Source organism: Megachile rotundata, chromosome 9 (assembly GCF_050947335.1).
Source record: "Megachile rotundata isolate GNS110a chromosome 9, iyMegRotu1, whole genome shotgun sequence".
Taxonomy (NCBI): domain Eukaryota; kingdom Metazoa; phylum Arthropoda; class Insecta; order Hymenoptera; family Megachilidae; genus Megachile; species Megachile rotundata.
Window position 1 is genome coordinate 10,702,285 of NC_134991.1, and position 18,563 is coordinate 10,720,847.

The window sequence follows — 18,563 nt, forward strand, 5'->3', positions numbered from 1 at the left end:
TTGGAGATTTGAGAGTTAGTGGATTTGAAAATAGGGATTTGGTAATGTGAGGACTTGAGAATATAGAGATTTATGTATTTCAGAAATTACAGATTTGGAGACTTGGAGAAAGTAAGAACTTCAAAATTTAGGAATTCAGATATACGGAAATTTGGAAATATAGAAATATGAGTACTTAGGAATGTAAGAATTTAGAAAGTTAGGAAATTAAGAATTTAGGAATTTAGAAATTTCAGAATTCCGGAATTAACAAATTTAGAAACTTACAAATGTACGAATCTAGTGTTTTAGAGATTTGGAAATTTGGGTATTTAGAAATTTGGTAATTAGAAAATTTTTGAACTTACAGATTCAAGGATTAGGAAATTGGAAGAACTCTTACGTTTAAAAATATTGAAAAACTTTTTGTATTGGTTTATTGGTAAAGTGTGCACTATATTTCTAAGGACGTTCAATGCCCCGTGAGAAAAGCATTGCCGTAACAGAAGGAATGCATGGAACTCACTTTAATAACGAGTTCTCCCTGCACCGCACAGCTTTCAAAGAATCTGTATGAAGCGTTTGCTCAACTCATCGTTTCTTCTCAATACTTCAGTTAATATCAATAATATAACGTGAAAATTTGTAACAGTGTATTAATATTACAATAACCATACTCATTGAATTTACAGATACATTTTATAATTTCAATCACAAAAATTAAGATAACTTCATCGAAGCATATAACATTTTTCTATAATTATCTCAAATTGTTTTTTGTTAAAGAAAGAAAATCATAAAGATGAAGAAAATCATTTCTACTGAAATACAGAATTTGTACAGAAATTTGAAAATTTCTTCAAATTTCTAAGTTTGTGAAAATACGAAAATTATTGACTGCCGAAATTTGAAAACTTGTAACTGAATCTTCTGAATTTACAAATTTAAATATTTATAATCGTGAGAATTTCCGAGTTATAATTTGTAATTGCGGAAATTTCCATATATTAAAATTTGTAAATTTCGGACTTTGGGAATTTGAACGTGTCTCAATTGTATCATTGTAAGGTGAAGTGGGGTAAGTTCGTAAACGGTGCAAGTTCGTAAACAGGCTATTTTTATTACAATATGAGCGAAATTTCTCCATTTAGTACATTTGTTTCCTTGTTTTGTTTCACTATATCCCCTTTTATATTTTAGCTAAGAATACTTGCTGGCAGTATAGAGTACATGCATAATGCAGTAAAAAGCATTTTATAGCAGATTTGTTAATAATTCTGCTCTTGCCCCATTGCACATGAAATAAAGTTTCAAAGTATTTAACTTCAAATTACGCTCTTACTCCATTTTCGGGGAAAGTGCAGAGTAATTGACATTTTAAACAATTTCTTATCAAAATCAAAATGTACAAGGAAAATTAAGGTCCTAGTTAATATTAATTAAATAGTAGTAATTGTGCAAAGCGTTCGATATCGACAGCGTTAAGTATTTACATAGCAGACCGAAAATACTTACGTTTAAATACCAACTTTACAAAAACCAGTTTGCACTTACCCCACTTCACCTTATTACAAGTTACACAAATGTCTATACTACATGATTTTTCATTTTTACATTTAATTTAATAATAGATATCCTTCTAATATCAATTATTTCGCTAGTGTTAAATCAAAGAACCATGTTTGAATGACGAAGTGTACCATAACAGGGAACGATTACGGTCGACCTTCGTTGATTTTACCGTACACTAAAATTTCTGCTTACGTATTTTCGTATACGTGTCACGTATCGATGACTCAATCGACCATACTTCAAGTTCTACGAACGTGTATATGATTTGCAAAATTGCGATTCGCCAACGGAATTCGCCAACGATAAACTGTTCCTTCGGGAATAGCAAACGTTATTCAATATTTAGAAAACCACGAAACAAGAATCATAAACTGAGATCCATTAAAACGTTGGATAATTCTACGTGAAAGCATTTGGTATTAATACTATTCAAATATGTGGCATGATAACAGGAAGATTGAACTGAAACGATATTTCTGTTGATTCTATTTGATTTGTTTATTTGAACTTATGTTGGTATAAAGCTAACAAAGGAATATGTGGAAAATTATTTGAAAGCTTTGTTAAATTTAATGATAATATTTATGTAATTTTAAAGGACTATTTTATATTAATTTTCTTGTACTTTTAAAGTACAATTTAATATTAATATTTTTGTAATTTTAAAGAGCAATTTAATATTACTTTTCTGGTGGATTGGTGCATGTAAGATATTGTTTCTTATTTTGTTTTTATGATCAAAATTGTACATAAATGTTCTATTATTTGTCCGGTGTAAATTATTTTGCAGTTGACTCAATTTAAACAATTTTTTAAATAAATAAAATTTGACGAAATTTATTTGAAGTATTGTAAATGTATTTATTATAGAAATTTTAAATAGAACGTTGTTTTATATAGTGAAGAAGTTTTATAATATCCAAGAATTAATACTCACACAATTACTTGTTTGACACCTATATATTTTTAGTTCTGAAAAAAAATCACTTTTGAACATCAACAAATAATAACAAAAAGAAAACAACAAAGAAATATTTTTATAAAAGAAATTTCTATAAAGAAAATTTGTACAATATTACAATTTGGTAAGACATCCAAAATAATAATTCCTATCAAACATAATTTATTTAAATGGCTTTAATTTCTACTTAATTTAACTTATATTTATTTACTCGATATATAATTATTAATTTAATTTATAATTATATATTCAATTTAATTAATTATTCAAACACAATAATGAATATTTAATGAATCGCGTTGACTATAAAATTAATTATTCATTTATATTTAACAAACATCACACATCGTCTACGTCGAATATTTGCAACGAAATGAAACGAAGAGTCAATATAATAGTCTCAATAAATCTTAAATCCTATTTTTCCAGAAATCGTAAAAGACACCCACACAATGTTTGCACACCAAAGCGTGAACACCAGATAAAAAGAAAAAAGAAACATTAGTATAAAAAACTAAGCAATAAAATCACGAATAAGTGACATCAGTGTTAAAGTTATGTGCACACGAAGCAGAATTATTTATAGAACGAATTGAAACTGTGAAACATTAATATGTACATTTCCTTGTTGCCATAGTAAGAAATTAGAATCTCACCTGAACGTTACGCCACTGCGTGGGACGATGCACCAAGGTCGAGGCCACATATGCAACTATACATATGTATTGTACATATGTACCTGAGAATGCATCTTTGAGTTGGGTGCACGCGTGTGCAAGCAACACGCAACGTGCGTTCACGTTACTCGTGATGGTTGCACGCAAACCAGTGTTAAGTGCAAGGACCTCCTCTCGCGTGTTTCACAAATACATCTAGCAATTTGAGGACAGTGTGATTTTACTCGCCATTGCAGTATAATTTTCACACTAATTATCGCTTCGTACTTAGAGAAACGTTATGTGTATAACAGAGAGTAGTTGCTTATTGAAATTCTTAATACTTTTATGCAAATCGGAGAAGTATATTGTTATAACTATTTTATTTTGTGAAAATGAATTTTCAGAATTTCAGAATTCCCAAATTCCACAATTCCAAAATTTCAGTATTCCAAAATTCCCAAATTCCACAATTCCTGAAATCCCAAATTCCCAAAATCCAAAATTCCAGAATTCCAGAATTCCCAAATTTCCAAATTTCAGAATTTCAGTATTCCAGAATTCCCAAATTCCCAAATTCCAAAATTCCCAAATTCAAAAATTCCCAAATTCCAGAATTCCCAAATTCCCAAATTCCCAAATTCCCAAATTCCAAAAATCCAAAATTCCAGAATTCCCAAATTTCCAAATTCCAAAATTTCAGTATTCCATATTCCTAAATTCCAGAATTTCTGAAATCCCAAATTCCCAAATTCCAAAATTCGAGTATTTCAAAATTCCCAAATTCCAGAATTCCCAAATTCCCAAATTTCAGAATTCCAGAATTCAAAAATTTCCATTCTAAATTTTGAAATTCCAAAATTCGAAAGTTGTAAATTACCAAATTTTCAAATTTCCAAACTCTCAAATTTCCAAATTCTAAAATTCCAAAATTCCCTTCTAAAATTTGAATATCCCAAAAATTTGAAAACCTCAAACTCCCAAAATTCCAAATTTTCAAATACTCTAAAAACTCGAGAATCAAAAATTCAATTAAAAACTTGAATATAATCAAAAACATTCTTCGCTTCTGCTACATCGTTTCAAATTTATAACTGATCATGCACATAATTTTCACGAACCCAGTACTTTATCTCAGTTTTAGTATTTGCCGAATAAGCAGCAACCTCGGAATAATATCATGTAGTCCGACGTTAAAAAAATGTCACTGTCAGTGGAATTTGAGTTGAAAGAATATCATTTACGGAATTCGATAAGACCCCCAATGTCTACTTTGTGTTTAGATTAATTCCTCAAATCGTGATTTAACAGATATGTACATACTATAGTATACACAGATATATTTCCTTTTTGTTCTTTTAAATGACAACGATAAGATATGAGAACTGTTGCATTGTTTTACATGATTGTTTCACATACACTAAAAGCTATACAGTCCCTTTTTTCGTGTTGGTTCACTTACGGTTTCCATCGAAGGATTAAAACCGGATCCTACGAAAACCAGTCAAGGTAACGTCCTTGCCATCTCAATGGTCTTTCTGATCAAGAAATTTGGCTTGCGGAGTTCATCGATCAAATTTTCAATAATTAATTATTTTATTGTGTTAGAATGTTGCAGTAGATGTATCGATTAGTTGAAAATGTCAAACTATTTCTGGTTTTTTACATGTATTTATTAGGGATGTTAAAGTAGTCTTATCTATGAGTGTATTTGTTACAAATTTTCAATTAAGTTAACTTTACGGTTTGAAAGTTTTGAAATTTTTAGCAAAGAATGTTTAATCTTAATGTTGCAAACTTTGAGAGTTCCTATGTCCAACAATTTCAAAACTTAAAAATTCCTAAAGTTCCAAAATTTTAGACTTCAATTTTAATAATTAGTAAATATCGAAGTTCCAAAGCTTAAAAAATTCCACAATTTTACAATTCTGAAGTCTCAAAGATTAAAAATCCCAAAGTACTAACATTAGAAAATTCTAAAATCTCAAAGTGCTAAAGTTGCAAAAATTCCAAAACTCTAAGATCCTACTCCCAAAATCCCATAATCTTAAAATTCCAAGGTCTAAAAATTCCAAATTTCCAAACTTCTGAACCTCCATAACTGCAAAATCCCATTGCAAAAAATTAAACCTCGGGTTCTCTAAACTCTAGCGCTGGCGCTGGCTACAATATACTAATCACGCATTTCAATGTTCTTCCATAGTACATAATAGCGTAGAACAATGCCTGTTTCCCGTTACAAATGGCCATTCTTCTCAATGATCACAGAATTTTAATTAAAAACATTGTCTCTAATCAGGATCATCGTCCCACAATAAGAAAACGCAATTACCATCGCACAAACGAGAAGAAAGGAAGGATACATATAAACGCAAGATGATTATTTTCTAGACAACTTTATTACATATCAGAATACAGCCTACAGCTTGTAAATTAGATACTTATCGATATACTCTTAAATATAAGTAACATCCGGCAGGCTTAAATAATAGACATTGCCATCTAAAATCCATTAAAAAATATGAAAAAACGATCGTAACCGGATTAAAAAATAAATTTGAAAGTCAATAATGCACATTGCTTTGCTTTGCTTTTATTATCGATTACAAAAATGTCGTCAGCGCGTGTTCGTGGATAATGTGTGACGTCTCTTGTGTACGTATGTGTACGTGTGTGTATTCTCACGTAACCGTGTGTATGTATAATAACGTATAATGATATGCATGTATGTACGTGTGTACGATTGTGTTCGGTGTACGACGCGATAATTTCGGACATATACCGAAAAGGATATCATCTATCATTTTTTTTTTATTCATGAATATCTTCCTTTCGTACATTCCGTTTTATTCGTTCAATCTCTCCCCATTTAATCACCTTCGTTTCTCTTTCACGTGTCTTCTAGAATCACATAACATGTACATCGTGTATGTTATAATGTTGAGGAAGAGCCCGTGGCAGTGAACAGAATGGGTATGTAAATATAACCTACGATCTATAATAGAGTACGTGATTTGATACATTGCTTTTGCATGCATTGTTAATGATATTTCCTTTCGCGTAATTTTCTTATTATATCCCTCTTCATCGTTCACCCCCCGTTTTTCGTATAAGTTTTCAACTAGCAAGCGCATAACAACCGATTCTTTCCGTATAATGTCTCATCCTCATCTTCATGTACGATTAGGTTACCGAAATGATATGACGTGTCAATATGTAGTAAAGTTACTCTCAGGGGGCCGCCAAAGCCAAAACCATAATCGTCTTATTCAATAATAATTTAGCTATACAACGGTGTATATCAAAACTTATAAAATACCCAAAACCACTGTGACGACACCCCTGACCCTGCATTTGCGCGATATACCATCTCTCCTGATATGCGTTAGAGCCAGACTTCTTATTGGTCATTGATTATAAAGATTAATGTTCGTAGATTAAAATTCCCAATCGATTTCTCTTCGGTCGTTGGTATCGTTGGAATAAAGAAACCTGTCTTCCAGTTTTGATAATGATGATGGTTATTTGAAAGCCGGCGGTGGCGCCCTCTGTCCGTTGCTCTTAGACGAGTCCTCGCTGGTCATCACCGTCACCAGTTCACCGACAGCTTTTCCTAAGTCTCCTAAAATACAAATTTCAATTATAATCCTCGCTCGAAATGACCACATTTATTTCTCCATTAATCTATATCACACGATCGATCACCTGTCGGTGAACATTTTTTTAATCACATTCAGGTTTATGCTTCTGCTTCCAATCGACCACATGCACGCATACGCGAACGACAAAGAGTGCCTGGCAGGCAAATATTTCAGTTTGAGAATTTATGGTTGTTAAATATGCAGAGGCAAGAAGCAGTCAGCAGAGGTTGTTACAACATGGTTAGAGTGAAACTCTATTTATTTGAACATGCCAGGTGACAAATTATGTTAGCTGGGATGTTCAGCTAACATTAGCTTAATAACATCCCCCAGCAGTAACTCCCTTAAATTAAATTTAGCGTTAGGGTTAATCAAATATTCTCTTTGATTTTCATAAGCAGACGACATATACTTATATATTTATGTCACAAGGTCTGCAAAATATACATAAATTTTGTAATCTGTCACAAACACTAAAGAGACTGGCTCTGGGGTATTCATATGTCCACATTAAATTTCTAGCTGCATTTACTCGAGTATTATTAAAAATATTTTTCTTTGATTCGATAAACGATTTTCTGTCCGACAAGATCGTGAACATGTGACAAATGAAAACGTGATAGAGAAGGAAAACAATCCAGCAGGAAAAGAAGCGTTGATAGTCTCACCTTACATCCATCCTGTGGCGTGAAAAAACAGGAAAGCATTTGTTATTGTTAAGCAGAAACGAGTCGTGCATAAGAACGTTCGACACAGCAATTAATTACGCTACACAAGATGATCGTACGAATCGAGTACACGAAGAATGAAACGAACCTGCCATGTGCAAGAGATTACCCACGTTGTGGGCAACGCTGTGAGAGTGCGGTGGCGGTGGTGGCCTCTCTAAACTGCTCACTCTTCCCTCGTTCGAACCTCCACCACCTACGCTCATACACCCATACCAATAAGCTTATGCTGATGTCTTTGGTACTTTGTGAAACGTTCATTAATATGCAGTTAGTATAGCGCCAATAGTAATACCTCCATTACCCGCTTATTTCTGAATAATGAATTTCATCTGATCAAGTATGCCCGCATCAAATTATTATTCAAATCCCTTGTAGGACAAGCATGTGGGAAGGATGTTTTAAGTACCCTTGATGCCTGTTCAACCCTTCTTCAGATTTTTAATTTTGATGTAGTTGGCTTCCTGGGGCTTCCAAGTGCCAATTTGGCAAGTTGGTGATCGATGGTTGTGAAGTAATTTTTGAAGCGTTCATTGACAAGGGTTAGGGTGCGTCTAGTACCAACTAGAGTGTAGGTAATATGATTTAAATGTAGGAATATAGTGCCTTGTGGTTTCACACGTATACATATAACGTGTGGTGATGTATGAGTGGCTGTATAATATATGGTGATCTAGTGTGTCTACATAACGCGTGGTAAATTAATGTATACATCTGCCAAATTTTAAATTCCCAAGTTACCAAATTTCTAAGTCTCTGAACTCTTAAAACCGATTATCGTTTAGTAAAATTATTATTGAAATTTGCTTGTAACATGCTGCTTCATATCTGAAGAAGGATGAAACACAGAAGTAACAAAGAATTGAATCCTAAAGGATAATGCTCATGAAAATAACGATAATTTGAATTTTCAATTAAATCCCTTGTTAAGTAATTAAGATTATGAACCCAGAGCTTGAAGATCTAACGTACCCGGAGAATCATGATAATGTCCGTTCATCTTCGCAGGAGAGTCCGTCGCTAGTTGAGATGCTGTCACGCTTCGAGTTTGCAGCGTTCCGGTTTTCGATGGTGACGAAGCGTTTGGCTGCAATAAGACATTTCAATAATGCAGAATATCTTTAGACGTATGCAATTTGATTTATCACACTTTGTACTATGATATTTTATATTGCTACATTGAATACTATTACAAATAGTTCATAGATGTATGTGTTATTTGACATCTAATGGAGTTAGCTAGCTGTCTATAGTGTTGGTAAAGCCTCCAGCACTATTGGACTGTTAACACTACTTCATTCACAGGTTAACAGAGGTACATCATTCAGAGCAAGTTAACAAGGTTATTTAAAAGAATGTGGTTGAAAAATCAGCAACTATCAAGCGATATAAACGTACCTCGTCCAAAAGTTGTCTGAGTCTCTGCAGCTGCGCCTCCAGCTGACGATTATGGTCCTCCAATATCTGCATGCGCGCCTCCAATCTGCCCTTATGTTGTCTCAACAATTTCGCTTCGGCAATCATGTCGCAGTCGGGTTGTCTGTTCCCATGGCCATCTTCCGGCGTCGAACCAGGCGTCTGTTTCGAGCGCAATCGTTCGTATTCCGCTTGTAGCGTTGCATTCTCCTCTTCGAGTTCGCGTATCATAGCCTCGAGTTCTTCTCTTTGCTCCGCGTCGATCGCTGCCATCACCTGCACGGGGCTTCTGGGCACGTTCACGTTGTCGCCCCCATTCAAACTTTGACAATAATGCGCTATCAGCTGATGCTCGTCGTCGCTGTCCGGCGTTGAGTTGCTTCTCGTGCGAGACAACTCGACTTCCGCTAAACGGGAAGCGTACATTTCCAATCGGGAGTGCATATCCTGGCTGAGAGAACTGTGTTGAGGAGACGGAGCAGGGGACTCCAGGGCATCCCCTTCCAAAACGGTTTGCACGGGCAGATAACCGACTCTTGGATGTTTCTTGAAGTATCTTTTGGACTTAAATTTGTTTCGGAGCGCTCGGGTAAAGTCGCGCACGTCCTCTCCAGATGTGGTCTAAGGAATTGACAAACATTGGGGTTTTAGTTGAGTGATATATGCTGTGTATACTTTGTGTGAAGATTAGTATGTGAGAATATGAATAAGAGGTCTATTGGAGTGATTAGGTGACAAATGTGTACTTGGATTCACTAACTAAGATAGAATACGAACTGGATATTTGTTATAAGCGACACAGAATGTAGGTCACAATTTCCAAATTTTGCAATCTGATCAATTTTAAACGAGAAACCCTGGGTATTTATTAACATCCAAATATCATTATGTACTGACATACTTATGTATTGAGATACTCATGTTGACCGATATCAACTTACCGCTGTGCAGTATTCTTGCATGGGATGTGTCAACTTATGATTCTTCGCCTTACGTCCAGAGAAGAAGCAGTTCTGACACATGTCGAAATTGAAGCATTTCAGGCAACGATACCTAAAATTTAAAAAAATTGGGTGTTCACTTAACTTTGATTATTATTTAAATATATTTAAATGTTTGAAGATACCGATGTTGTTCTAGACTGCCATAACAGTGTTAGGTAGGATAGTTTTACCGACAGTTGATAATGCAGTACAAATGTAATGTACAAAAATAGAATGCCTAAATCAAGTGATAGTATTTAAGAAGCAGAATGATAAATCACACTGATATATCTAGTTGAATATTTCTTGTTTACATTGTTCAGTAGATACATATTAATTATTACAGGCAATTGATTTACTTGCACTATTAGTTCTAAAGCTATTTTTGAAAATTACCATATTGCTTTACATTCTTTTTGTAGGATACCTGTTATAACTATTACACCTTATTGTAGAGCTTTGCTCTTTTGTAGGATATTATACCTATTGTACCTTGTTATAGCGTTTTGCTTTTTCGTAGGATACCTGTTATACCTGTTATACTTGTTATAAGGTGTTCTTTTGTAGGATATCTAAGTAGACAGTGTGCATAACTATAGAAATAAAGATTACCTGAATCCAGTGATAGGATATTCCTTGCATATGTTACACTTCGCTTGATGCTTGGCGCTCTCCGCCGCGGAGAGTCGATGAAGCACAGGCAGCCAGACCATGCTTTGAGGCTCTTGTTGTAACCAGCTCAAAAAGTGTACCGCCTCTATCTCATTCTTGTCCTTTCCAGCCTTTTCGAAGCAGCTGCGAACGCTTGGCTCGATGTTCGATCCACCGAAAGCCGCCACTTCACCCAGCTGTCTCGGCACTTGGATGCAGTCGTGCAATAACAAACCCAGTTTCCGTTGATCTACCAGTCTGTTCGGATCAGCGATCAGTCGGAAAAGATCTGCAAATAATCGAGTTCTTGTTACGTATGGGGTCGTTCACTCTCGACTCCAGTTATGAAATGAAAGAACATCGATCTGTACTCACATCGATATTTTTCTTCCAAGTGACCCTTACACAACAGGACCAAACCGACTTTGAATGAAAGCACTCGAATCTGGCCGGTTCGTTGACTGTGGACGAAGTATTAAGTTTATTGCGGTTTCAAAGAGAACTTTTTTCAAGGATGGATTTTATGGACTGGAACATTGGCGTAACTAGGACTTTTTTGAGGAAGGTAAACCTTAAATTGATACATGATTTTGCGTTATTGCATTCGTTATCGCCACGCATTAAATTGTAATTTTTGTCAAGATTTTAGATGATTAATGTGGGCTTAGTAATTACTCATATATATTGATTGCAAAATTAGGAATCTGGGGATATTAACATTTGGGACTTCGGATATGAGCTAAGGGAATTTAAATGTTTGAGGATTTGAGAATTTGGAGACTTAAGAATTTTTGAACTTAGCTAATTTGAAATATGGCGATTTAGAAATTTAAGAATTTGGGAACTTAGAGATCTTGAAATTTGGTAATTTGTGGATTTGCTTATTCGTGGATTTTTGAATCTAACAATTGGGAAATTTGAAAGATTGTAAAGTTGGAGATGTGGGGAGTCTGGAGTTGAAGGATGTAGAGATTTAGAGAATTAGAAATTTGAGGATTTGTGAATCTGAAAATTTATGAGCTCAGAAATTGTACAAATTCAGAAACTTGAAAAACTCTAAAAACTCGATAAGTTTAATGATTTCGAAATTTGTAAGCTTAAGAATTTAGGTATGATGGTATTTGAAACTTAGACATGTTTGGATAATCGGGATTTAAGAACGTAGGAGTTGGAATTTGAAAGTATGTATCTAACCTAAATTTTAGAGGTGTCTTGTCCCTCCCCAGTTCCCACCTAGTTACGCCAATGACCCTAAATACAAAGTACGTTGAAAAGCGTGAATTATTTTGATGATCGAGGATCGCCCACTCACCTATCGTATACATTGAGGAGCCAATTGATGGCCAAATCGATGCACAACGGCACAGACACCTGTGTTGGATTGTCAGCCGTTATCACTTCGTACAGAGACGTCAGCACTGTCACCATGTCGGGAATGTCGATCAGCTTGTCGTTTTGCGCTCGTAACCCGTGCGAATCGAACTGCTCCAATGCGGTGGAAAGACTCAACAGATCCACTGCAAACAGACATCCGAAAATTTAAACGTTAAATAAAAAAAAGTGCATATTTTAACGACTATACACGAAACAGGCTGATGAATCTAGCTGAATATTTTTCTCTTGTACCGTTCAATATGTACATACTAATTATGACAGACAATTGATTGATTTACTCGCGCTGTTGGTTTTAAAAGCATTTTTTAAAATACTGTTCTAAATTTGTATACCATTTTCCACTTCCGACATGAAATGTTTACCATGTAGGATATTTATACGGTTTACGGTAACTGACACTTTGATTTTTAATAAAAGAGGAATTTTGTGTCGATAATAATCAAATGGTGTGCTGTGAGAAAAAATACGCTTGAATAAAGATTATAATTATTAAAAAATGTAATTATTATTGTACATAATAATTATACTGTAATTGATTATTTTTATATAATTGGTATTAACAATCATATTACAATTCATATTAAATATTTTATAAATACTTTAAATAAATAAATAAATATTTTAAGTACTTGATAAATGCGTACATGTACCGTATTCTACTTCAAAAGAAAATAAACAGTTTAGTAACCAAAAAAAAAGTTATCAAAAAATAACTGCATTGATATATCAGCAGAAAGCTGTTGTGTTAAGAAAGTACTACAAAATAAGAAGAATGAGTGACACTGACGCACGAAGGCAAAACAGAAACGAACGATCAAATCTATCAACAATGATCTATGCGTCATCGCAATCGAGCACGTGATTAATCGAGGAAATTATGACAATTAATGAACGCGTACGAGACTGGCTAATCAACGATACGAGCTGAATTAAACTCAATGCAGAGGAGCGATGCAGCATCGTTTCTGATCGTATTTCTGATACATATTTCGGGATATTTCCAAATTCCTTCCATAAACAATTCAACGTCCATCGGCGGTAATAAATATTCATTGCAATGCGTGCAAACTGCATGCGACATCGAATATAGCAATGTCTGATTCGTTGCGATTCTGTATCGTCATGCGACAGTCGTGTGATTTTGAAAACGTCGTGCAATCGGTGCGATATCGTTTTATCGTGAGGTTCTTCGATCGGAATTCCGAAATGGTCAATAACGATATTTTGCGGTGAAATCCGTATCACGGTGTTTCAAATTGAATTTGTGAAGGATGTTATAGCTTGAAAGGTACGGATTGTAGAAATAATAAATTTTGAGGATTTGGGGATGTGAGGATTTGTGGATTTGGGGGTTTGGGGATTTGGGGATTTGGGAATTTGGGGATTTGTGGATTTATAGATGTGTGGATTTGTGGATTTTTGGATTTGAGGGTTTGAGAATTATAGAATTTGAGAATTATGGACTTTGAGAATTTGGGGGTTTGAGAATGATGGGATTTGAGAATAATGGAATTTGAGAATTTAGGGGTTTGAGAATCATAGAATTTAAGAATTTGGGGGTTTGAGAATGATGGGATTTGAGAATTTAGGGGTTTGAGAATTTGGGAGTTTGAGAATTATGGACTTTGAGAATTTGGGGGTTTGAGAATTTGGGGGTTTGAGAATGATGGGATTTGAGAATTTGGGGGTTTGACAATAATAGAATTTGAGAATTTGGGGGTTTGAGAATAATGGAATTTGAAAATTATGGACTTTGAGAATTTGGGGATTTGAGAATGATGGGATTTGAAAATAATGGAATTTGAGAATTTGGGGGTTTGACAATAATAGAATTTGAGAATTATGGACTTCGAAAATTTGGGGGTTTGAGAATGATGGGATTTGAGATTAATGGAATTTGAGAATTTAGGGGTTCGAGAATTTGGGGGTTTGAGAATGATGGGATTTGAGGATAATAGAATTTGAGAATGATGGGATTTGAGAATAATGGAATTTGAGAATTCGGGGGTTTGACAATAATAGAATTTGAGAATTTGGGGGTTTGAGAATAAATAGGATTTGACAATTGAGGGTTTTGATAATAATGTCCATAATAATACAAGTCAATAACGCCATTTTGTGATGATATCTGTATCATGATTTTTCAAACTAAATTTGTGAAGAATGCTATACATCAAAAGATGTTAGTTGCAGAAATAATAAATTTTTAAGATTTGAGGATTTATGGATTTGGAGAATTGAGGATTTGGTGGTTTGATGATTCGAGAATTGGAGGATTTGGGGTTTCAGAATGAAAGGATTGGAGAATTCGAGGATTAGATTAAAAACTAGATCAAAGTCCCATAGAAATGATAGAAACGAATGAATACTCACAGCATAAACGCTTTTGAACCGTGCGCAGTTTCATCGCAGTTCTATATGCCGAAAATCGTACTTCGTTCAGGTCCGCCAGAGAAGACATCAGCTCTATCATTTTCGGATGATCCCAATGGGTGGTCTCCGATTGATGGCTGAAAATATTTCAAATTCAAAAGATTAAATCAAGGTACCAAACAAATGCAGTTGAAATTATTAAATTTCTATGTTTTTAAATTCCTAAATTTTACATCACTAAGCTGTCTAATCTAAAATTTGTTAATTTTTGAATTTCCGAATTTCCAAGTTCTCAAATCTTCAACTTTTAAAAATATCTAAACTTACGTATCTCAATGGTAAAATTCCTAAACGTCAAAATTCTTGTAAATTCCTAAATGTCAAAATTCTTTACAGCTGATTTAAAAACAAATTACAATTAAATTTTCACAAATCTCTCCTATCTTTTTTCCACCTTCTAACAGTTTATTTATCCCACTTTCTCTATCTAAAATATATATACAATAAGCAAACATTAATTACTCTATTATTTATCGTCCATTAAACTCTTTAACCAAATACTTTCAAACCTCTCTATCATATCTCTAATAAAAACTTTTAAATCGAATCAGAACTTACGGTAACTCAATTAAACTTAATACTGATATATTAAAAAATGTCACTTCCTTAAAACACTCGTTATGCAACCTTTACTTCTCAATTATATTACAACTTCACGCTGATACGAAATATGCCTACATACATCATATTTCATATCAAATTAATTACAATTCCCTCTTCATCCTTTCCTTTATATAAACTCTACTTAGATTTACTCTAAGTGACCATAAAACTGTAAGACAAGTTCAGTCTCCTTCCCTACATTTCAGCCCGCAAATAAATAAATAACTGCTCCCACTGTACCCACTAATTAAATGCAATGAAACATTCAGATTCGTTGTATAGCTGCAAATCGAATTCGTTGTATACATTTCGGAAACCTCGAATCTGTGAGCAGTACACGCGATCAATATTTCACCCTGTCAGGAATAAAATCCGTTCCCTGTTCGATCCGAATCGGAATTTCTACCGTTTCATTCATTTGCAAGCAACGTCCAACTAAATGTTTGCGACAGTACGCGAAATCCCAGACACCATCGGCGAATTCCCGCCAACTTCTTGTTGCCCGGAATCACAATTGTCTCATCAATTATTCGTTTGTTTGCGTTCGAACGGGAGATCCACGGCACCGTAAATCTACGAGAGGGGGGATATTAGAGAGTAAGGAAGATCGATTACTTGATATAGTAAGGCACTTTGGCGGGTGTGAGGGCTCTTTCCCATGGTGGTTCCACGCTGCTCGCGAGGAAAGCCTGGCTACCCGGAGTGCTGCCATCCTTTCCAAATCCGCTTAGCAACTTGTAACGCTCGTCAACCGCCACTTGCAGCACCTTCCACCTGCGAAAACACGTGAAAAAGTTAGTGTACCCCGTCGGAAAACCGAGAAATAATCGACCTCGCACGTCCGGTTAAATAAAGTATCTCCGAGGAGACATCTTGTTTGGCGAACCGTAAATTGTGACGAAGAAGCCGCTGGATGGACTCTTAACTGGTCCCTCTGGGACCAGCGCTCTGCTTGGGACCGTAAATGGAAGGTAAACGAATGTTCGGTTAATACGAATATATTGTCTGGCTCTAATCGCTTCTTTTTTTAACTACTTTTTATATTGAAAATTAAGTACTTTGATCGTGTTGGATACTATCATTGAAATTTTGTTGTTATACAGAATATTATAACTGTTTTAACATATTGTATACTGCAATGGGAATTATTTGTTGTATTAAAATTTTTTTATCATGTTAGACATTGTAAGAGGAACTCTTCTATTATGTTGCAATTGAAACTCTTGTACTGTATTGTATGTTGCAATTTAAGTTGTTTTATCATATCATATATTAGTAATTAGAATTATTCTATCATACTGTATATTGCAACTGAAACTTTTTTGTTATATTGTATACTAAAACTGATACTGTTTTATTATATTGTATATTGAAATTAAAATTTGTCATTACATTGTCGTAATTGAAAATTTTCTATTGCATTATACATATATTGCAATTGAAGCTTATTGATTGATTGATTTATGGGCCTCAACTATTGAAGTCTATATTGAAGCATATTGTATATATATATATATATTACATTTGAAATTCTCCTATGAGATTGTATAATATATTGCAATTAAATTATAATTCTAATACACTGTATACTATAATTTAAATTTATTAAATTGTAGGCTTTGAAGATTTTGAAAATTAAAAATTTTCTTTAGACTTACACTTTTTGTTTTAATGTGATTATAAGTGTACTAATTATTCGGTAAAGTTTCTTCATTATGTGCATCGCACTTTTGAAGATTCTGCGAGATATTTTGTATTAATAACCACTTCACTGTAACTAAAGAGTATGTACTAAATGTTCGTTACAGGTTGCAAGAACTCTCGATCATATCATGTATTATCATCTTCAAGCAAAAGATATCTCGCTTAATATTTAGTTTTCCATGACGTTCTACTAATAGTAATATCTTTATTGTTTGAAAAAACTGCAGATTTGTGTGAAAAAATGCAATCGCAATGTATGAGGGATGCTAGAATAGTACGCAACGTTTGATGTTTAAAAATACCTTTGTTTCGCTTTTGGGAGATAAAATATGCAAATACGAAAATTTTCAAATGTTCGAATTCTTAAATTTTATAAACTCCAAACTACTAGACTTATATATTGTTTAACTCTTAGGCTTTTGAATTATCTAATTTTTCAAATCCCTAAAGTTTTAATTTTGAAGTTATTCAAACTTCTAAATTTTTAATTTCTAAACTTTTCAAATTTTTTAATTTTTAATTTCTTAAATTTCAATATCTTAAAAATTTTTAAAGTTTAGGTTTCAATTTCTCGAATTTCTAACTTTTCACATTTCCCAATTTTCCAAATTTTTAAATCACCGAATTTCCAAACTTCTGAATTTGCAAATTACGAAATTTCTAAATTCCCAAGTATTTAAATTTCAAAATTCCTAAGTTGTTAAATCCTTAAATTCCCAAATTTCCTAAATTATTAAATCACTAAATTTCTTAAACTTCCAACCAGAATACTAGACGATTACACACACATTTATATTCGGTTGATCGTAAAAATTCACCTCACAAGTAAAAGGGCGTAATAATTCACATCGGTATCAAAGAAGTTAATGCAATAAATTTTAAAACGAATTTCTCAGAACTTTTGATGGGATACCTGATGTTGAAATCTTCGTCTTACCAGCAAAGCTTTAACGATTACGGTTATATTTGCAGCGTAATAACCACTTAATCATAAATAGCCATGACTAACCCTTGATGTAACAGAAGTACTTATCGTTAAGCATAATACGATTACATTTATATCTACACTAAATTAAAAATAATAGCATTTAGTAAAAAGAGAAATGATATGCAAAGTTTTGAGGAATATGAATAATGATCCTTATATAGGACACATCGGTGTCCATTAACACAATAAATTTTGAGAAGAATCCGACAAGTTTGATGGGATAACTGATGCTGATATTTTTGAGCTTCACCAGTAAAGCTTTAGTGATTATAATTATAGTTACAGTGTTAATCATAAATGACAGTGACCAACCCTCAACACACAGTGCTACTTAGCTATCTTTGGGTATAATACATGACTATATTTACATCCATACTAGCTTAAAAATAATAATCCTCCATAACAAGAAAACTAATAGCCTAATATTAACAGTTGTGGGGCGGAATATGAATAATGACTTATACTATTGTTCATAATTTAAGTGCAATAAATTTTTAGAGGAATCTGACAAGTTTGATGGGATACCTGATGTTGAGATCAAAGTTTTAGTGATTACAGTTGTAATTAGAGTATTAATTATAAATAACAGTAACCAACCCTCAACGCTCAGTACTACTTAGCTATCGTTGGGTTAATAGATGACTATATTACCCATACTAGCTTAAAAATAATAATCCCCAATAACAAGAAAACTAGCAGAGACAAAATGTGAGGATCCACATCAGCGTCCATAAGGTAAAACTATAAATTTGAATAGGAATTTAAAAGTTTGATGGGATACCTGGTGTTGAGATCAAAGTTTTAGTGATTACAGTTGTAATTAGAGTATTAATTATAAATAACAGTAATCAAC

The 18,563-nt window shown here is 33.7% G+C and overlaps 1 protein-coding gene across 4 annotated transcripts in view; it reads right to left on the reverse strand.

Moving 5' to 3' along the window:
• Positions 1–5,548: 5,548 nt before the first annotated feature.
• LOC100876889 (dystrophin, isoforms A/C/F/G/H) overlaps positions 5,549–18,563 on the reverse strand; it is a 758,772-nt gene continuing 745,757 nt past the window's right edge. For 3 of the 4 annotated variants that reach the window (XM_076535871.1, XM_076535870.1, XM_076535872.1), the window contains 11 exons: positions 15,634–15,792; positions 14,356–14,492; positions 11,900–12,104; positions 11,782–11,838; positions 10,963–11,048; positions 10,549–10,876; positions 9,895–10,006; positions 8,936–9,574; positions 8,510–8,624; positions 7,626–7,733; positions 5,549–6,790 (listed from right to left, as the gene is read on the reverse strand). In XM_076535871.1, the coding sequence (XP_076391986.1) occupies positions 6,690–6,790; positions 7,626–7,733; positions 8,510–8,624; positions 8,936–9,574; positions 9,895–10,006; positions 10,549–10,876; positions 10,963–11,048; positions 11,782–11,838; positions 11,900–12,104; positions 14,356–14,492; positions 15,634–15,792 (2,047 nt within the window). In that variant the 3' untranslated portion in view covers positions 5,549–6,689. The remainder of the gene's footprint in view (positions 6,791–7,625; positions 7,734–8,509; positions 8,625–8,935; positions 9,575–9,894; positions 10,007–10,548; positions 10,877–10,962; positions 11,049–11,781; positions 11,839–11,899; positions 12,105–14,355; positions 14,493–15,633; positions 15,793–18,563) is intronic. The other variant, XM_076535873.1, reaches the window with a different exon arrangement.